The sequence below is a fragment of the Procambarus clarkii genome, chromosome 14 (assembly GCF_040958095.1).
Source record: "Procambarus clarkii isolate CNS0578487 chromosome 14, FALCON_Pclarkii_2.0, whole genome shotgun sequence".
In the NCBI taxonomy this organism is placed as follows: Eukaryota; Metazoa; Arthropoda; class Malacostraca; order Decapoda; family Cambaridae; genus Procambarus; species Procambarus clarkii.
In genome coordinates this window covers 12059216-12081993 of record NC_091163.1, presented here as the reverse complement: position 1 = coordinate 12081993, position 22778 = coordinate 12059216, and the positions used below count along the sequence as shown (strand labels likewise).

Below are 22778 nucleotides of genomic sequence, written 5' to 3'. Positions count from 1 at the left end.
CTCAAGGTGACTCAACACAAGTCAACAGTCACATCTGCTCACCCACTCCCTTCCTCACACTATCACGCTCCAGAACCATGTCAAAATATATATATATATATATATATATATATATATATATATATATATATATATATATATATATATATATATATATATATATATATATATATATATATATATATATATATTTATATATATATATATATATATATATATATATATATATATATATATATATATATATATATATATATATATAAAAATATATATATATATATATATATATATATATATATATATATATATATATATATATATATATATATATATATATATATATATATTACAGAAGTCCTTAAATTAATTGACTTGAACTATGCTAAGAAAAACGCGATCAAAAGCAAATCGTTAGCAAGTGGTGGCCTGGCCGACTGTGTCAGGAACCTAGGTGTTGTCTGAGCTAGGTGCTGACAAGCCCTATACTCTCTTGACAGCTGACTGCCTCGCTCTGCGCTCTTGATAGCTTGCCAGACACACTTGCTTAATTCCCCGACAAGACGACAAATCCAGTGGAGCGCTACAAAAAGTACAAAAGCACATTTTTTTCTTTTAACTTTCGCATAGAAATAATCCGTCCAGTTTGCTAGATCTGTCTCCCACTACTGGTGGGTCTGTGCCACACTGGTGGTGTGGTTGGCGGCACAGCCAGCGACACAGTCTGCTGACATCATGGGAGAGAACATGACTTACAGAAGCTAAAGTTTCCTGATTACAGAAGTGGTGACCATGGACGGTGGAGGGGGCGTCCTTTCCCGCCCTACAGCTGCTCAATAACCCACACGCTCTACACACTAACAAATCCTTAAACTTCACTGCTTTCAAATACTATTACATACATTTTTACAAACCAACATGCAACACATTGGTTCCTGCGCATGCTCCAGGCATCAATCCTCTAGAAATGTTCACCAAGCGCTCAGAATTGACCGCCGTATGTGCCAACGTTCACCGAGTTTTAACACTGAACGCGACAATGTCGCAGAATAAGAACGTGTGGCTTGTGGATATCCAAGAGGAGATCCTGGAGTGCCTCTTGGCCGTGCAGACGTCCTTGGCGGCGCGTAGGAGCGCCCTTGACCCGGGCTTTCTGCGGTAGGATAAAGCAAGTATACAAGCATGGAGAGGGTGGGGCTGGCGTTCATATCGACGGTCTGGCCTTCCTGGTGTAGTTCTTGGGGAAGTCGTCCTCCGCCAGGGTCACCACTGCAGCCTGCGGAAGGGAAAACCCTGTTAGTCTCCGCTTAGTCTCATCCTTAACATAACTATCTGTCATAACAACGGTTTCATATCTAAATAACGTGGTTAGGTTATGAATATATTAAATTACAATTACTAACCAGATTACACGTGGATAATAACATTTCATTCACTTAACAATAATAATAATAATAATTATTATTATTATTATTATTTAAGGAATCAGGAGCGATAATATTTATGTAATCATACGTTTGAGCTCAACTTCCAGGCTCTCCCCATTGGGCATGGTTGTACCAGCCATGATGTCTGGAGTCATGGTTGTACCAGCCATGATGTCTGGAGTCATGGTTGTACCAGCCACGATCTCTGGAGTCATGGTTGTACCAGCCACGATCTCTGGAGTCATGGTTGTACCAGCCACGATCTCTGGAGTCATGGTTGTACCAGCCACGATCTCTGGAGTCATGGTTGTACCAGCTACGATCTCTGGAGTCATGGTTGTACCAGCCACGATCTCTGGAGTTATGGTTGTACCAGCTACGATCTCTGGAGTCATGGTTGCACCAGCTACGATCTCTGGAGTTATGGTTGTACCAGCCACGATCTCTGGAGTTATGGTTGTACCAGCTACGATCTCTGGAGTCATGGTTGTACCAGCCACGATCTCTGGAGTTATGGTTGTACCAGCTACGATCTCTGGAGTCATGGTTGTACCAGCCACGATCTCTGGAGTTATGGTTGTACCAGCCACGATCTCTGGAGTCATGGTTGTACCAGCCACGATCTCTGGAGTCATGGTTGTACCAGCCACGATCTCTGGAGTTATGGTTGTACCAGCCACGATCTCTGGAGTTATGGTTGTACCAGCTACGATCTCTGGAGTCATGGTTGTACCAGCCACGATCTCTGGAGTCATGGTTGTACCAGCCACGATCTCTGGAGTTATGGTTGTACCAGCCACGATCTCTGGAGTTATGGTTGTACCAGCCACGATCTCTGGAGTTATGGTTGTACCAGCCACGATCTCTGGAGTCATGGTTGTACCAGCCACGATCTCTGGAGTCATGGTTGTACCAGCCACGATCTCTGGAGTCATAATGTCGCCCGTCAGTCCCACGAAGGTGTAGTTTAAAGCCTCCAAAAATGGCGTTACGCTAAGCAGTACTCGAGGGGCAACATAGAGGAGTCACTGGTCAACTTCTTGAGGAATATTTGGAGAGCTGGACCACGACAGGTCACAAAGAGCTCCGTGACGTAGGTACTCCTGTGTGTCTTCAGTAGCTGCCCACGATAATCAAGAGTCGATCCGCAGACCGCTCCAGGTGGAAGTACATTGGGTGGCAGTTCTGGAATTTAATTGATCTCGACTATTCGAGTGTTATTGATGATAAAAGCAACTATTACATGAGTGGATTTGTAGTCATATTCTTTGTTGGAAAATTTTTCGTAGAGTAAAAGCCTAATGAGTTCTGATAACCACGTCCCCGGAATATTTTGATGCATACTTTACCTAAGGCGAAAAAATCGTCGTACTAGAAAATGGAAGTGGCTCGCGAAATTGACATACTGTCTCGTTTTCTGTTTGGGTTCTCTGGTAGGTTAGGATCGGGCACTTTAGTACGACAGTTTCTTGATGTTGGGAAACCTTAGAAGGACGAGCTGAATAAGTATTGAGAGGTGTTGCCATATTATTACTGAATTTCACCCCGAGTGTTGCCATACAGAGACAGTAAAGATATTTTCGGCCCTAAGCCAATGTACTTTGATTTCCAGTAAAATGTTTTATACTTTTATATGTTGTATAGACAGCGGGTGAATACTGTTGCTAAGTAAATGATTTTACCAATAAACCTTAACTATCAGTGTAAAATTAACTAGCCTTCAAGAAACTCTTAGTTTCGAGTAAATAAATATATTTGAAATAATTAATACCAATCCAAATGACCAATAACCGATTATTTACACTGCCTAATATGCAAATTCTTTTCAAACCAATTGACACCAAACTAAATTATTTACTATGGCGTAGTGTTTGTAAAACGAACGCCACCTTGCTTGAGAGCAATTTCAAATCTAAGGGAAGAAAGTGAGGAGGAATTCCAACCTGGGAAAGAATGTCATCTGTACACTGTGTATATATATCAAATAAAGTACTAATATACACAACTATAAAGGCGATCACGAATTGGCAGTTCACTAAAATCTGCTGCTTCATACTTAGACCATGATGAGGCTCTTCAATTATTGAGGGTTGAACAGTGTGCCCATGTTAATATGATGCTCGGGGTGGCATAGGATATCTCTGGCTATTATAAGTTGATAACACCTGACGGTCTGGATATGAAAGCCGATACTAGACAAGTGAATATTGGCCGAGTGAACAAGTTTTGAATTGACAGCGACTTTCTGAATTATATCAAAACAATACTAGGAAAAATCTTGATATCAAAGCTTGTCTTTTTCAACAACGTTTTACCGTTATGGACTAGTTAAGACAATACAGTATTTATTTTTTTTTTTTTTGCGAAAAGCAATGAACATATAGCGATATTTTAGTCATTGGCAATTCGATATTCGCAGCCTCAGTCAATATGTAACGTCTGGCATTCTGTACACGACTCCACGCTTGCTCAAATGTTTTTGGTAAATTAAATACATCAAATATGGAACTGTAGAGTGAAAAGAAGACTTTCATAGGTTGCAAAACCTATGAATATTTGGTTTTATCAATTAGCTTTTTTTTTTTAATCCCAGATGGTGAGAAATATCCTCTCTCCCTTCCCACATCTCAGTAAATGTGATCCTTCACAAGATGGAGGAGTCAATGGACATGCAAAATGATGACAGCATGAACTGGATCCATGCTTCAAAATAACACTTCCTGTGGCTGGTTGTCGAGGCTCCGAGAGACCTGGGGCCCGAGTCACGAAGCAGTTACGCAAGCACTTACGAACCTGTCCATCTTTTCTTAATCTTTGACGGTTTTGTTTACAATTATTAAACAGTTAATGAGCTCCGAAGCACCAGGAGGCTGTTTATAACAATTAACAACAGTTGACTGGTAAGTTTTCATGCTTGTAACCTGTTTAATAAATGTAATCAAAGCCGTCAAAGATTGAGGAAAGATGTACACGTTCGTAAGTACTTGCGTAACTGCTTCGTGAATCTGGCCCCTGGAGCCTCTCGGGTTTGATTCCCGGACTAGGCAGAGACAAATGGGCAGTTTCTTTCACCCTGATTCTCCTGTTACCTAGCAGTAAATAGGTACCTGGGAGTTAGAAAGCTGTTACGCCCTGCTTCCTGGGTGTGTGTGTGTGAAACAAAAATTAGTTAGTTAGTAGTTAGTAACAATTGATTGATTGACAGTTGAGAGGCGGGCCGAAAGAGTAAAGCTCAACCCCCGCAAGCACAACTAGGTGAATACAACACCCAACACCGCGTGCCTCCAGCCCATGATGACACAAGCTTGGTCTCTCTCTCTACACTAACCCTTGTTGTTGAAGTAGGAAGGCAGAGGTTATGTTCCGGAGGGGGTGAGGTGGTTATCATCATTCATAGCTGGCCTCCTACATGAGGCAAATGCAGTGTTTGCAGCCCTAACAGAAACCCACACAAAGGACTACCATCATGGTGAAATATGGATCTCAGAGTACTATCTTTTCAGATGTGACAGGAAACACCGGCTACAGGGTAGGGTCAGCCTAGACATCAAAGACACACTCATCTGTACTGAGTTGCTAAACACTACAAATGATATGGTGGAAGTGCTGATAATCAAAATAGAGATCTTAAATGTAATTATTGTCCTTGTATATAAGTCACCGGAGGCAAATCACCAGCAGTTTAAAGACCAACTAATAAAATAGAACACTGCTTGGAAAACCTCACAAATTTAGCCCCGAACATCATCCTGCTTGGGGGACTTCAACCTACGGCACCTGAAATGGAAGCACCTGGCTAATACAGTAATATCAGAAAGAATACCAGGAAGTAGCCTAAATGAACAAGCACATGCAAATGACCTGCTACGGATGTGCGACAAATTTGTCTTAATCCAGCAAATAGTAGAACCAACTAGAAAAGAGAACACGTTGGACCTCATATTCACTAATAATGATGAACTGATCAGGAACATAACGATTACAAATACCTGTTATTCAGATCACAACTTAATTGAAGTTCTGACAAGCATGAGGAGTAGACCTGCACTATCAGTCCCAAGTCCCAGGGGGAGGAGAATTCAGCAAATCAAATTTTAATAATAAACACATTAACTGGGAGCAAATAAACCAAGACTTCGCAGAAATAAGCTGGAAAGAACAGCTAGGAAATGCAAACTTGAACCAGTGCCTGGAAAAAATAAACTCAGTAGCACTAGAAATATGCTCAAACCTCATACCCCTAAGAAAAAAGAGGAAGAGATGCAGACTGGAACGGGAACGTCCTTCCCTCTATAGGCGAAGAAAACGAATCGCGGAGCAACTTGAGAACAACATCCTATCTCAAGAACGACGAAGAAGACTAGGTAGAGAAATAGAAACAATTGAACTAAAGCTACAAGAATCATACAAAATCCAAGAGAGACAAAGAGAGCAAAAGGCCATCAGTGAAATAGAGAGAAATACGAAATATTTTTTTCTCCTATGCAAAATCAAGATAAAAAAAACTACATCTAGTATCCGGGCCCCTGCGAAATGGAGATGGAACTTTCACAGTTGATGACAAAATAATGAGCGAGATACTGAAGAATCAGTACGACTGTTATCAGCGAGCCACTAAACACACTAAAGCTTAATAACCCAAATTAATTTTTCATGGATGTGATGCCAACATCAAATCATACATCAGACGTCACTCTATCCCCACTGGATTTTGAAGAAGCCATAAACAGTATGCCTATGCACTCTGCACCAGGCCCGGATTCTTGGAACTCCATATTCATAAAGAACTGTAAAAAACCACTATCGCAGGTCCTCCACATTCTGTGGAGACAAAGCCTAGATACTGGCGTTATTCCTGACATACTAAAAACAGCAGAGATAGCACCACTTCATAAAGGAGGAAATAAGGCAGAGGCAAAAAATTACAGACCGATAGCACTAACATCGCACATCATAAAAATCTTTGAAAGAGTGCTAAGAAATAAGATTACAAAATACATGGAATCACAGCATCTCCATAACCCCAGACAACATGGTTTCAGAACAGGGCGCTCTTGCCTGTCGCAGTTGCTGGACCACTATGATATGGCATTAGATGCCATAGAAGACAAGCAAAACGCTGATGTAATTTACACAGATTTCGCAAAAGCTTTTGATAAATGTGACCATGGTGTTATTGCACACAAAATGCGTGCAAAAGGAATTACCGGAAAAATAGGCAGATGGATTTACAATTTCCTGACTAACAGAACCCAATGTGTAATAGTCAATAAAATAAAATCCAGCCCATCAACCGTGAAGAGCTCAGTCCCCCAGGGTACTGTGCTTGCTCCAGTACTTTTTCTCATCCTCATATCAGATATAGAGTAGGACACAATTTATAGCACTGTATCATCCTTTGCAGATGACACTAGGATTTTCATGAGAGTAGACAACATAGAGAACACAGCAAACCTCCAGTCAGATGTAAATCAGATCTTTCAATGGGCTTCAGAAAATAATATGGTATTTAGTGAAGATAAGTTCCAGCTATTGCGCTATGGAAAAAATGAAATTATAAAAAGAGAATCCGCGTACAAAACTCAGGCAAATCATAACACTGAACGAAAAAGCAATGTAAAGGATTTAGGTGTACTCATGTCGGAAGACCTTACCCTTAAAGAACACAATAAAGTAGCCGTCACAACTGCAAGAAAAATGACAGGTTGGGGAACAAGAACTTTTCAAACTAGAAATGCTATACCGTGATGATACTCTTCAAGACGCTTGTGCTCTCTAGAGTGGAGTACTGCTGCACAATGACAGCCCCTTTCAAAGCTGAAGAAATTGCTGACGTGGAGAGCGTGCAGAGATCCTTTACTGCTAGAATCCACTCAGTAAAACATCTAAACTATTGGGACCGATTAAAATGCCTAAATCTGTATTCTCCTGAGCGCAGGCGGGAGAGATACATAATAATTTATACGTGGAAAATAATAGAGGGGCTGGTCCCAAACCTGCACACAGAAATAACATCACATGAGACCAGAAGGCATGGCAGGATGTGCAGAATACCCCAGTTGAAGAGCAATGATGCAACAGGTACTCTGAGAGAGAACTATCAACATCAGAGGCCCGAGACTGTTCAACACGCTTCCACTACACATAAGGGGCATAACTGGCAGACCCCTCACAGTGTTCAAGTGAGAACTTGACAAACACCTCCAAAGGATACCTGATCAACCAGGCTGTGACTCATACGTCAGGCTGCGAGCAGCCGCATCTAACAGCCTGCAACGAGGAGGCCTGGTTGATGACCGGGCCGCGGGGGCACTAAGCCCCGAAACCAATTCAAGGTATAGTCAACTCAAGGTGTAGTCAACTCAAAGTATCATCATTCATAAAACGTCAGGCCGCTCCCCAGCCCAGAAGTCAAGTTAAAATGTAATTTTCCAAAGCTATATTCCTCAATACTTCCACACTCGCAGTCCCAGCCAACAATTCTCTCAAAGACGTAGCAAGCCACGAAGATTAACACATTTTTTATCTGATTTGTGTTTAACTTTCTCTTGCTCGTGTCGATGGTGGTAAGCAGCGCCAAATATTGACTAAATACATGTGTGTGCTGGCACCACTCTCCTGCGTCGTCACCAGGAGCGCATAATCTAATCTTCCACCTGTGAGGGTGAGTATGTTATCTTTCACCCGGGATCGATATTTTCATTTCCTCAAACGTAGTGAGAATGTCCCTCCATTTACTTCGGGTGAATTACAGGTAGCAAGCACCGAAGTGTGGTTGCTTACCGACCAGCAGGATAGGTTCCTCACTAGCAAGTCCAGGTAATGTGTCACGGTAACATGCCGCATATGGCATGCAGCGTGGCACTTGTCCTCAAGGTCACCACCGACAGACGAGCCATCACACTACCCGTTTGCCAAGGTCAACCACGCCAAGCAAGGTCAATGTCTTCTGTTGGCCGCCGTTATTTCCTGTTATCTGGAGGAGGCTGCGAAGGCGAAGAACGAACACGATAACTTGGAGGGTACACTAACCAAGTTCAAGTTCATGTTCAAGTAAGTTTATTGAGACAAGAAAAAAAAATACATCTCAAAGGGATAAAGTAGCTTAGGCTATTTCTACCAAGCGACGGTCTCGCTTCATGCAGATCGGTGTTCAATCCCCGACCGTCCAAGTGGTTGGGTCCCATTCCTTTCCCCAGTCCCATCCCAAATCCTTATCCTGACCCCCTTCTCAGTGTTATATAGTCGTAATGACTTGACGCTTTCTCCTGATAGTTCCTTCCTTCCCCCCCTAGATGGTACACTAACCATGCAGCACCTGCACCCCACAGCACCCCACAGCACCCCACAGCACCCCACAGCACCTGCACCGCAACGCCCTCACCATCATTTCCGTCTACAATGCAGCACGAAGCGGTTACGCAAGTACTTACGAACGTACGTGTACATCTTTCCTCAATCTTTGACGGCTTTGGTTACATTTACTAAACAGTTTACAAGCATGAAAACTTGCCAATCAACTGTTGTTATTGTTATAAACAGCCTCCTGGTGCTTCGGAGCTCATTAACTGTTTAATAATTGTAAACACAGCCGCCAAAGATTGAGAAAAGATGGACAAGTTCGTAAGTGCTTGCGTAACTCCTTCGTGAATCTGGCGCCAGGTACAAGACGTGAAGAGAACAGGAGGAGGGTGTGAGGGAGAGAAGAGCGAAGAGGTACACATTCGGTGCTTTGTTTCGGGCAGCCTAGCCTCCTAGACTGAGAGTACTAATATTAAAGATGTGGACGATCGTACAAATTTGAACGTGATTGAACAATAGAAAGTAGACTAATATTATTGAATTTGGGCAAACCAGAAAAGTTGTTCAATTTATGGTGTTAATGAAAGCTAATTAACCTAAAAATCCTAGGCCTAATACACGGTTAGGGCAAATATAGCACATATATGTGCTATACTAGGCTTAGGAATATTTCAATTTGGTTCTTTAACTTTATTTTCCGAACTATATAAAATGAATATCACCAAACTTAACTTTCTATTTGTCCGTCGCGTCGATATTTGTACGACAGTCCACATAGTTACAAAAAGAACTATCTTATCAGGAGGAAGGGTTGGGTGTGGGAACTAGAAGATAGAGGACCCAGAGAAGCAACCATGTGTTCCTGGGCAGAGGCTATTCATCCGGCTGAAGCTGGCAGACGCTCCCAAGTAGCTTTCTAAACCTGTGAGCTGGCTTTAGCTGTACCGGTAAGAACTGACAGCAAGAACTTCCTCTCAATGTCGCAGTACGATTTGGGAGTTAGCAAGCATTTGTAGCGGAGACGACCAGGAACTGGTTCTGGAATTACCGGTCCTGCCTCTAAATTGATAAATTCCTGCAATTTATTTTCAGGATCTTCAATAAACGCGAGACAACACTCGTTTCTCCAACACCGCGAACTTTGTCTTCAAGAAGTCACATCCATCAGCAGCTTTCGAGGAAGATAAAACTGGAAAGCCATTACCAGCAGCATCGACCCACCACCTGTGTCCAGCTGGGATCATCATCAGCCACCTGTGACCAGCTGGGACCATCATCAGCCACCTGTGACCAGCTGGGACCATCATCAGCCACCTGTGTCCAGCTGGGACCATCATCAGCCACCTGTGACCAGCTGGGACCATCATCAGCCACCTGTGTCCAGCTGGGACTATCATCAGCCACCTGTGTCCAGCTGGGACCATCATCAGCCACCTGTGTCCAGCTGGAACTATCATCAGCCACCTGTGTCCAGCTGGGACTATCATCACCCACCTGTGTCCAGCTGGGACTATCATCAGCCACCTGAGTCCAGCTGGGACTATCATCAGCCCAGTGTCCAGCTGGGACTCTATTATCTGGACGGGGTTCTGGGAGTTCTTCTACTTCACAAATATTGTTTAGCAATTCTCTTTAAAAGTTCTTCCTTATGTGTATCTGTTCTCTCTCTCCCTCCCGCCTTATCTTCTCTCCTTACTCTTACCTTCCTCTTCCCTCCTACTCACCTCCTTGGCAGGACCGTCGCTGGCTCCCTGGACCACCTTGGAGGGTTGGGATCTCCTGCGATCCATTCGCTCTAGGAACTTCTCGAAGTGCTGACGGAGGTCGTGCTCGGAGCGGCTGGAGGCGGCGGCGCTCTCATCCGTCACTTCACAACCAACCTCCGCGTCCTCATCCACCTCCTGCGGGAGCAACACACCACACGCCTTACAAACATTATATTAGCACAAGAACAAAAAATTGGGCTAAATTGCCTATTCAAAATGAATAGCATCTTCACTAACTCTAACATACAACATTATCAACATGAACACCTGTCAAATATAGAAGAAATGAACCAAAATATTCAATTTCATATCTGTCTTCATTAAAGAACACTAAACGAGATCAATGACCCCCCGTTCCAGTTCTCCAATTGAAAATATCTCCTTGCCAACTACAGCAGAATCTGGTTATCAATAAAAATACAAAAATAAATCGTGTTCAGTGACCTGGGTGTGCTACACTCTCCCGTGTGATGATCTACACTCTCTGGGGCTCCATGATAACACAAGGAGTACACCTTGATCAAATGTACACTTGTAACACTGGGTGTGGAGACGTGTGCATGGGGAGCAGTGAGTGTGGTGTTTTAGTGGCTGAAGCAAGACGCCAACTCGGTCAGCGGTGAGCGCTGCGTCACGGGACCAGAGCGCTGCGTCATGGGAGCAGAGCGTTGCGTCATGGGACCAGAGCGCTGCGTCATGGGACCAGGGTACTGCGTCACGGGACCAGGGCACTGCGTCACGGGACCAGGGCACTGTGTCATGGGACCAGAGCACTGCGTCACGGGACCAGGGCACTGCGTCACGGGACCAGGGCACTGCGTCACGGGACGACAGTGGGGGTCTGGTAGTTTGCTGACGTTGACAGTTTTGGATGAGAAATATATTGGTGCTTGACTTAGCAATAGCTCAGCAATAAGTACTCGACTATGACATTAATGAAGAGGAGGAAACCATTTGGAGCAATGAGGGGATTTGAACCCTCGACCTGGGTACTAGCAAGCCGTGCACCATACTTCTAGACCAGCACCTGGTATAAGTTATACAACTTGGGATTACACAGAAAAAACACCAATTGTAGAAAGACTACTCCAAGAAGAGACGCCCCATCTCCATAGCTGAGGGCTAAAGAGCCTTAATCTATTCAACAGAAACATAATCCCGAGATCAATATAGACAAGTATCCCCCTCAAAAAAATATAAATATAACAGAGCATGTACACAAGCATTCGAGTGGATTTGGAGTGGAAAAAGTGGATTTATATTTTTGTCTGTACATTTAGAGACAGTAGAGAACCAAGAGAAGGATTTACCACAGAAACAACATCTTACAGTGAATCCTTTTGTGATTCTTAAAAGTAATTAGACAAATATATATTAAAATGGTTAAATATGAAATAATAATAATAAATATTGTAAGATGTAAAAATCCCTGAAAGATCTTGCTTTTGTAGTAAGTCGGTTTCTTGGTTCTCGACACTCTTTTTCTTTAATTGTTTACTTGTAACATGTTAGGATCCTCTTCTGCAGTATGCAAAATGTTGTGTAAAAACAGTTTATGTAGCGATTTGGCTAAAGCGAGCGCGAGAGAGTTATATGAAAACAATGAGGTAGATGTTTGTTCCCTGAACTGACTGCTGCCAGCAGGTAGCTCGCTGATATCCTTCCACCCCTGAAAGTAGTGCCCACAGTCATGTAGTAGCTATGATTTACGAATAAAATGTGTATAAATATTGTGTAAAGGAAAAATTGACTCTTTAACCTACCAATAAAGTAAGGTTAAAGGAGAATATTTAGAGATTAATAAGAAATGATGGAACATTTGGTATTAAAGGTAAAGGATGAAGAGGTGCTAGCCAGAGATTCCCTATTTTAGAGGTGTAAACTTGGCCACATATCCAGATGAGCCACAAAGTTGTATTCATTTAAATTGCAGGAGGTCATTGAGTTGCTTTGGAAAGCTACCGAGCAGAAGTATAGAGAGAGTCTAGGGTTCTTGGCATTATTACGTCCCTGACAATAATCTTGCTTATGTTTATATGTGAAATTGTGATCTCAGTGATATTAAAGAGCATTATGTATCTGTCAAGGTACATGAAGGAAATAGGGAGCTTTCCCTGTATAAGTAACCAGGTTATAGGTTTGTATTTATTTGTAAATATATATTTTTCGGTTTATTACTCTACCTAGTTGTCTCTATGCTCTTGTGGGGATTTTCCTGGGCTTTAACAGTAAATTAAAATGAATCCTAAATCTCTCGAGAACAAACAAGTGACACTAACCACAGGACACCACTCCTAGCCTAGGGGGGGTCACGGCCAAACACTTGACAGGGGATCAAGGGTCAGGCCATGATACAACACATACATCTTGTATTACTTCAATTTACATTCTTAATTAAAGAGAAAAAATGGCAGAAGACAAATACCAGAAGAAAAGTCGCCATAGTGATGTGGAATAGTTGAAATACGGGTTTATTCAAGCAGCAAACATCCAAGTGCTACTAACGTGCACAATATTTGTTTTGTTTAGTATATATACAAGAACTCTTAGATTATTGTAAAGCTATATATATAGAGCACGCATAACATTTCGGGCAGGTCCTTAACTCAAATTTTCCATGGAATACATGCCACCAAATCGTTTAACAACCAGGTACACATTCACTGCTGTAGAGGCGTACAGTTACGGATTGGCGCCTAGTTAATCCTCCCCGGCCAGGATACGAACCCAGGCCAAATCGCTCGCGATGCGCGGGGCGAGTGGCTTACCTCTGCACCACGGGGACGGCAGTGGTAACAGTGACCTGGGTCACTGTTACCACTGCCGTCACTACCCACACCATTTTCTGTGCTGTTGGTAGAGAAGAATTGATCTTTTTTTTTTTGTTCAATCCCTCCGTGATAAGTTTCAAAAGCAACAAAACACGGAAGGATTGCGTCCATCCTTACCCATCTCATTGTTAACGGCTTAGTGTGGAAACCCCCACACAGTCGGTGAGGAGCTCATTCTATCACACGACTCTTATCTGCTACACCGCAATGCTACAACACATAGATAAAACGACGATGAATGTGGAGAATATTTTCTGTGGCATATATTTAAAAGGACGATATCATTTTTATTCCAGTTGGGCCGAGTCAGTTTTTTCTGGGCAAAGAATCTTTGCCACCCGCTTATTTGTGCTTTGGAAACGATGAAAACTTGACCAAGGGGCCTCGTAGCCTGGTGGATAGCGCGCAGGACTCGTAATTCTGTGGCGCGGGTTCGATTCCCGCACGAGGCAGAAACAAATGGGCAAAGTTTCTTTCACCCTAAGTGCCCCCTGTTACCTAGCAGTAAATAGGTACCTGGGTGTTAGTCAGCTGTCACGGGCTGCTTCCTGGGGGGTGGAGGCCTGGTCGAGGACCGGGCCGCGGGGACACTAAAGCCCCGAAATCATCTCAAGATAACCTCAAGATAAGGGGGTTGTTAATTCTACGGTAACTAGTGGCTTAAACTAAAGGAAAGTCGAGTATTTCATGTTGTTGAGTATTCAAAGAAAACGAGATTCCCTTACAAACATTCTTGCTTGTGCAAATGATGACGCAACTACATCAATTACAATGTCAATTACTGGTCGCTACCGGGAGTTTTGTTGCTTATTTGAAGGAAAAAACTGTTCCTGATATGTTTATTATTCATTGCTTTACTTATCGCCAACTTCTTTAAGGGAAATCGTAGTGACAGATTATACACAGTCATTACTTCAGGTAATATCATTAAAGCCCACGCTCTCAATCATCGACTGTTCTGGAAGCTTTGTGTCAAGAATACCTGGAGTATACCTGGAGAGGGTTCCAGGAGTTCTTCTGCTCGACTTGTCATAACTTGGTTCAACAGGCTGTTGCCTGCATGTCCACATATCTACTACAGCCCGGTTGGTCCAGTACTTCTTTGCAAGAACTTATTCAAATGCTTCTTGAAGACTTCCACCTTTGTTCCGGCAACATTTCTAATGCTTGCTGGAAGAGTATTAAACAGCCGTGGACTCTGATGTTCAGACAGTGCTCTTTGATTGTGTCTATGGCACCTCTACTCCTCACTGGTTCTGTTCTACATTTTCTTCCATATCTTTTGCTCCAGTATGTTGCCATTCTACCGTGCAAATTTGGGACTTGGCCTTCCAGTATTTTCCGTATATATATTGTTTGACACCTTTCTCGTCTTCTTTCCAAAAAGAGTACATTTTGAGAGCTTTGTGACGGTTCTAATAATTTAGGTGCTTTATCATGTATATATATATATATATATATATATATATATATATATATATATATATATATATATATATATATATATATCTGCGTGCCGCATATGCTTTCTGTATTCCCTCTAATTCAGAGGTCTCTCCTGCTCTGAAGGGGGGAAGTGAGTACTGAGCAATACTCAAGACGGAACAGCACCAGTGATTTAAATAGTATTATCATTGTTCATTGTTTTGGGATCTCTTGATTTGAACGTTTTCATAATCCATCTTATCTTTTTTCCTGGCTATTTGGTCAGTTATGTTCACTAAATGTCAGGTCGTTAGACATCATAATTCCCAGACCTATGATATGATGCTTTCTTTCTATGAGTAAGTCTGTGCCCTGTAACCTGTATTTCGTTTAAGTTCCTCATTTCCACCACACCTAAATGCAAGGCTTTACTATCTTCCTTGTGTAGTGGAGCAATATCTGCTGATTTAAGTGCTGCCGGTATCTTCCCTGTATCCAAGCTCTTTCTTCATATTACACTGATCACTCATGCTATTGGTACTATACATTTCTTTATGAATATAAAGTTCCACGTGTCCGGACCAGGGGCTGAGTGCATGGGCATGCTGTCAATTTCTCTTTCAAAGACTTCTGCGTTCGTGTTAATATCAGTTACATTAGTTGGGGGTTTGGATGTCATTCATAAGGAAGCTGTCCAGATCTTCAACTTTCATATTGTGTTTTGGGGGTGTTAATTTCATTGTCATCCTCTCTGTGTACGAACCTTCAGTTGTAAGGAAAGATCCAAGGTAGATTTTTTTATTTTGAGTTCGCATATGTGGAAAAAATATTTTGAAATTTTTCTTTATATCTTGTATGACTTTCTGTTCTAATTCCAATTCCTCAGACTGGTATGATCGCTTCAGCATCTACTCTATTTCTTCTATCATCCTATTTAGATTTCATTTTCCTTTGTTGTGATTGTCGTGTCTGCTTAAGCGTTTCTCTGATTTTTTTTCCTTCTCTTGTACAGTCGTCTGCGTTCTCTTTAAAGAGTGGTCCTCTTTCTGCCCCTCCTCACAGGCACGTGCTTCAAGCAGACCTTGTACGCTTCAGTTGTAAGTTGGGCTGTTTCCCGTGTGGGAGTTTTGTCGCCTAAGACTGTTTCCCATTGGATGTTTACAAGGTCTATATTAATTTTTCCTAGTTAATCCTCTTATTGTTAAAACTGAATTGATTGAATAACCATTCTCGCTTGTTGATCCTCTTGGTGCTACTGCAGGTGTTAATGTTAGTTTGAACTTCAATAATCTTGTGGTCTGAGTATGTAGTGTCTGAGAGTGTAATGTCTCTGATTATTTCTTCGTTACTTGTGAAGATCAGGTCGTGTGTGTTTTCGTTCCTAGTTGGTTCTGTAAGTAGTTGGTAGAATGATGATGAAGATCTTGAAACGTTTACTGCTGCATACTGAAGTTCCTTGGATCTTAAAAGGTAACAGTTTAAGACGCTTTACCAACTTTTGGACACCATAGTCAACTTTCTAGAACACAGACGTTTATTCCAGTGATAAACTAAGAAAGATTAGGCTCGATATTGCTTATTTATCAGACATATTTGCTTAGTTCTGAGACAATTGTGCATATGCAGGTAAATAAGACAATTTGTATTAATGCTAAGACGGTTGTCTCTACGTTTATTTCAGAATGAAAACGTTTCATGCACTAGAAGAGAACAATAACTTACAAGAACTAGAAGAGAACAGTGCGATACACGACGATGATTTACGGGTTTATTGTGAGCCGTCGGATATGTTGCGTAAAGATGTGTCTGGAAGATATGACAGAGGGAGCCGTTCGGCCGAGCGGACAGCACACTGGACTTGTGGTTCCGGGTTCGATCCCGGGCGCCGGCGAGAAACAATGGGCAGAGTTTCTTTCACCCTATGCCCTGTTACCTAGCAGTAAATAGGTACCTGGGTGTTAGTCAGCTGTCACGGGCTGCTTCTTGGGGGTGGAGGCCTGGTCGAGGACCGGGCCGCGGGGACACTAAAGCCCCGAAATCATCTCAAGATAACCTCAAGAAGGAATCTTCTTTTGTTGGATATTCCAGATTGGGTCACAAGTCCATTTTCATAACGTGAAGGAGTTGGAGTAGAGGAGGAGGTATCTGAGCTGCAAAATGACATTCAGCTGAAACCAAAGTTTGAAAACATCATGCCAAGAAGTTTGGTTACAAGGGGGAAATTTCTGTTCGCTATCCCCCGTTATAAATACTAGTTAAACTCATGCTTGTACTCCCAACGTGTGTGTGGTGGAGCGCGGGTTTAGGGCGGTGTTCAATATCTCAGGACGCCAAGAAATCTACCTCAGATTACTAAACGTGGCGATTTAAAACTCGTGATGACACGACATCAAATCTGACATCGGAACACTGATATACCTGCTTGATGGGGTTCCGGGAGTTCTTCTACTCCTCAAGCCCGGCCCGAGGCCAGGCTTGACTTGTGAGAGCTTGGTCCAACAGACTGTTGCTTGGAGCTCATCCATCACATTAATAGGATTAACGAAAAGTGAATTTAAGCCTACTAGACCCTTGGTTAACATATTGCATTACTAAAATGACTTTCACACTTTGTCGATCTGTTGTATCGGATTTTAATTAAACATGGAAGTATAACAATACTATTGTTATATATTTTGTTTTACTATCTTCCCTAGAGGGTGTCATACACCCGTGCCTCAACAGGTAGACTACCGGTCCATTAAGTGACAGGCAGACGGGAGATAGACGGACAGATAGTGAGTTAGACAGCTTCCACATACAACACTGTACCTCCATGCTTGATATGCCATGCTCCACAACAGTGTCAGAGGTCAAGCCCTCAGCGTGGAGTGGGGTCACCAGTGTCAGAGGTCAAGCCCTCAGCGTGGAGTGGGGTCACCAGTGTCAGAGGTCAAGCCCTCAGCGTGGAGTGGGGTCACCAGTGTCAGAGGTCAAGCCCTCAGTGTGGAGTGGGGTCACCAGTGTCAGAGGTCAAGCCCTCAGTGTGGCGTGGGGTCACCAGTGTCAGAGGTCAAGCCCTCAGTGTGGAGTGGGGTCACCAGTGTCAGAGGTCAAGCCTTCAGCGTGGAGTGGGGTCACCAGTGTCAGAGGTCAAGCCCTCAGTGTGGAGTGGGGTCACCAGTGTCAGAGGTCAAGCCCTCAGTGTGGAGTGGGGTCACCAGTGTCAGAGGTCAAGCCCTCAGCGTGGAGTGGGGTCACCAGTGTCAGAGGTCAAGCCCTCAGTGTGGAGTGGGGTCACCAGTGTCAGAGGTCAAGCCCTCAGTGTGGAGTGGGGTCACCAGTGTCAGAGGTCAAGCCCTCAGTGTGGAGTGGGGTCACCAGTGTCAGAGGTCAAGCCCTCAGCGTGGAGTGGGGTCACCAGTGTCAGAGGTCAAGCCCTCAGTGTGGAGTGGGGTCACCAGTGTCAGAGGTCAAGCCCTCAGTGTGGAGTGGGGTCACCAACAACAGGATGAGAGGTTTAAGTGTCCTCCATATTCCGCTGGTCGGCGGCACGCCTCTATAGTCTCAAGCGGCGCTTAGACGCCCACTTCCAGCGTCTCTTCTTGCGTGAGTCATGTGAGGGGAGTGAGTGAGTGAGATGAGGGCTGGGGATGAGTGAGGTAAGGGTAGGGGGGTAATTCATGTTAGGGCAAGGGGGAGGGGGGTGTAATGTGAAGGGCCGGGTGAGTCAGGTATGGCCGGGGGCCTCCGGGTGGCACCCCGATCCTCAAGCTCCCCCACACACTGCAACAGGAACTGAAAACTGCAAAGTTCTGAGGCAAGGAAGAGACAGGACACCGAGGGGATACTATGATATGAAGAGAAGATCACTTCCTACATCGGGGGAAACCTGAAGATTTTAGTTGACTAACCTGACACTAGAGGCGCATAAAGTAACCCTTCAGCACTTACAAAACTTTCTTATATTCGGATAGTCTTCAGAATACAGTATACAACATACAGAAGACTCGACTTGCAGTATACAGCCCCTCCACAGAATCCCATCTTGAAGTGAAACAAAGTATAGATAAAAAGATGATGAACCAGGAAATGTTAGGCCTGAGGGGCAATAGGCCTCGAGAACACAGCTATACAACAATGGACATAGTTGCAGGCGATGAGTCACAATAACGTGGCTACAGTATGTTGACCAGACCACACACTAGAAGGTGAAGGGACGACGACGTTTCGGTCCGTCCTGGACCATTCTCAAGTCGATTGTAATGGACATAATTACAACTTTCTAAGCGCAATCGACAAAGTGAATAAATAATTAATGTTCAAATTAGAAAATGGTGGAATATGGAACTATTGATGGAATTTAGTATGAGAAATGAGTCCAAGAGACTCCAGCAAGTGTTGGCTTAGCTTGAGGGCTGTTGATGAATGAACCAGTTCAAATGGCAAGTTCCTAAGCATTCCGTGTGCACAACCACTTGGGCTGGACGGTAGAGCTACGGTCTCGCTTCATGCATGTCGGCGTTCAATCCCCGACCGTCCAAGTGGTTGGGCCCCCCGTCCCATCCCAAATCCTTATCCTGGCCCCTTCCAAGTGCTATACAGTCGTAATGGCTTGGTGCTTTTCCGTGACAATTCCCTCCCTCCCTCCGTGTGCACAGCTTTAAAGACAAATATAATACGTTTTGTGGAGCGCTTCACGAGTGCGTGATAATTGGAGACTGTATCATCTGGGTGCCGCCAAACTCCATGTCTGCTTGGGCTGACTTCAGGTTGAACTATTATTATTATTAAGCACATCTTGGTCTAGTGGGTAATGTGTGCGTCTGGGGTGACCAACGACGGGGGCTCGAGTCCATTCCTCTGCTCTAAACATTTTCTCTTGATAAGTTAAATGTAAGAAGAAAGTGATTGGAAAATATATATCTGGCAAGGTGGGGCTTAGGAGCAGAAGCTCGACCCAGTACGTCAGCAATAAGGTTAAACTGCAGCTTATAACAATAACTAAACTCTCTCTCTCTCTCTCTCTCTCTCTCTCTCTCTCTCTCTCTCTCTCTCTCTCTCTCTCGACTCAAGTCCATTACATCCAGCGGTCGACCCCACAGACGCATCGTTTCATTCATAAACAGCGGGTTTGGCGGGCGGATGGAATCACTTTTAGGTCTTTGGAGAACGGGCTGGGGGTCGACCGCTAGATGTAACGGACTTGAGTCGAGGACGGGTTGAACAAGCAGTTAACAATTCTAACACCTCATCATAATATAACATCATCTCATACAAAAAATATAATACAGTAACATACAGTAGGATACACGTGTATATAAGGACACATCAATATAAATGACCAAATTTTAAATGATAAATACTGGAAATAAAGGAACATCGACAGTTAAGGAATGACTACAGCGTATCCTGTCGTAACTGGTGTGTGTTGGGTCATGACAGTGGCCTCTACAGCCTCGCCACTGTCTGTCTGTCTGTCTCTCTGTCTATTGCCTCAACCATCTCGCTGTTGAATGTGTCTGTCTATATTCACCTAGTTGTATTCACCAAGCTGTGCTTGCGGGGGATGAGCTCTGCCCTTTCGGCCCCTATCTCAACTGTCAATTAATCAACTGTTACTAACTACTAACTAATTTAATATTTTTTTCCCACACATATCACCCACCCACCCGTGACAGCTGTCTAACTCCCAGGTACCCATTTACTGCTAGGTAACAGGGGCATCATGGTGAAAGAAACTGCCCATTTTTCTTTCTCGCCGGCGCCGGGAATCGATCCCGGGCTACGGGATTACGTGCCCAGCGTGCTATCCACACAGCCACCGACGCCACAAATTGTCTGTCTGTCTGTCTGTGGTCTAGACATCCGTGCCTCTCTGGCTCTTTCCTCCTCACGCTATGTATTCTTTCCTGCAGGAAATCAATAATGTCGTCCAGAGATCTTCGGCCCTAAGGAAACATGTCGCTATTTTGTCCTCACGCCTTAAGTCCTTAAGTTGCTTCTCCTCACTCCTTAAGTCCTTAAGTTGTTTGTCCTCACGCCTTAAGTCCTTAAGTTGCTTCTCCTCACTCCTTAAGTCCTTAAGTTGTTTGTCCTCATTCCTTAAGTCCTTAAGTGGCTTGTCCTCACTCCTTAAGTTGCTTGTCCTCACTCCTTAAGTGGTTTGTCCTCACCCCTTAAGTTGCTTGTCCCTCACTCCTTAAGTTGCTTGTCCTCATTCCTTAAGTCGTTAAGTTGCTTGTCCTCACTCCTTAAGTTTCTGTCCTCACTCCCCTAGTCCACATAATTACCCCACTTCCTTACTTCATAAAGTTCTGGTCCTCTCTGCCTTAGGCTCGTTACAGCTGAACTACCACACACTTGTTTGGTGTGTAACTCTCACCATTACCTAAGGGTTGAGACCGGCGCCGTTCACATGCGCGTGTTACATGAGGGAGCATCGTCTTGCGCAACTCTGATATGAGTAAGAGGGTTGCCTTCTGATATCTCTCCTGGGACCTGTGGCTTTCGTACAGTAGTGGGGTGGGGTGGGCGGGGGGTTATGGGGTTGTGTGGGGGGGGTATGTGGGGGGGGGGTATGTGGTTGTGGGGGGGGGGGGATATGAGGATGCGGTGGCGTGTGTGTCTAAGCCTCTAGCGTGCACGACTTAAGTGTGTTTTTGGTGTGTGTGTTTGAGGGGCAATACTGGTTGGGAAACTACAGGTGACATCTTGCTTGCGAGTGCGCACACACACACACACACACACACACACACACACACACACACACACACACACACACACACACACACACACACACACACACACACACACACACACGCCTACGTGAGACCCGTCTTAGAGTATGCCGCGCCATCATGGAGCCCCCACCTGAAGAAACACATAAAGAAACTGGAGAAGGTTCAGAGGTTTGCGACGAGGCTTGTCCCAGAGCTACGAGGGATGGGATATGAAGAGCGGCTGAAGGAACTGAACCTTACGACACTAGAGAAAAGAAGGGAGAGAGGAGATATGATAGGGACATATAAAATACTCAGGGGAATTGACAAAGTGGAAATAGATGAAATGTTCACACGTAATAATAACAGAACGAGGGGACATGGGTGGAAACTGGAAACTCAGATGAGTCACAGAGATGTTAGGAAGTTTTCTTTTAGCGTGAGAGTAGTAGAGAAATGGAATGCACTTGGGGAACAGGTTGTGGAAGCAAATACTATTCATACTTTTAAAACTAGGTATGATAGGGAAATGGGACAGGAGTCATTGCTGTAAACAACCGATAGCTAGAAAGGCGGGATCCAAGAGTCAGTGCTCGATCCTGCAAGCACATATAGGTGAGTACATATAGGTGAGTACACACACATAGTCCTGTTAGAATTTTCTATGTGCTGATCACAGGGGGCCCTGACAGCTAAGTGGACAGCGCTCGGGATTCGTAGTCCTGTGGTCCGGGGATCGATCCCCGGCGATGGCAGAAACAAATTGGTAGAGTTTCTTTCACTCTGATGTACCTGTTCACCTAGCATTAAATATGTACCTGGGAGTAAGACAGCTGCTACGGGCTGCTTCCTAGGCGTGTGTGTGTACTCACCTAATTGTACTCATCTAATTGTGCTTGCGGGGGTTACGCTCTGGCTCTTTGGTCCCGCCTCCCAACTGTCACTCAGTCAACTGTTACTAACTACTTCCCCCCCCCCCCACACACACACCCAGGAAGCAGCTCCGTAACAGCTGTCTAATTCCCAGGTACCTATTTACAGCTAGATAACAGGGGCATCAGGGTAAAGGAAACTCTGCCCATTTGTTTTTTCCAGCGGTGCTGGAGAATCGAAGCCCGGTCCCTAGATCCACGAGTCTAGAGCGCTGTCCACTCAGGCACCGTCCACCCTCAGCAAAGAGTGTGTGTGTGTGTGTGTGTGTGTGTGTGTGTGTGTGTGTGTGTGTGTGTGTGTGTGTGTGTGTGTGTGTGTGTGTGTGTGTGTGTGTGTGTGTGTGTGTGTGTGTGTGTGTGTGTGTGAAAACAAATAAGTTGATTGATTGACAGTTGA

General features: G+C 44.0%; 1 protein-coding gene across 1 annotated transcript in view; it reads right to left on the bottom strand.

The window, feature by feature from the left end:
* Positions 1-315: 315 nt before the first annotated feature.
* LOC123771613 (uncharacterized) overlaps positions 316-22778 on the bottom strand; it is a 64069-nt gene continuing 41606 nt past the window's right edge. Inside the window, exons 3-4 of the mRNA XM_045764205.2 lie at positions 10451-10627; positions 316-1273 (exon numbers count right to left, since the gene is read on the bottom strand). Of these exons, the coding sequence (XP_045620161.2) occupies positions 1202-1273; positions 10451-10627 (249 nt within the window). The 3' untranslated portion in view covers positions 316-1201. The remainder of the gene's footprint in view (positions 1274-10450; positions 10628-22778) is intronic.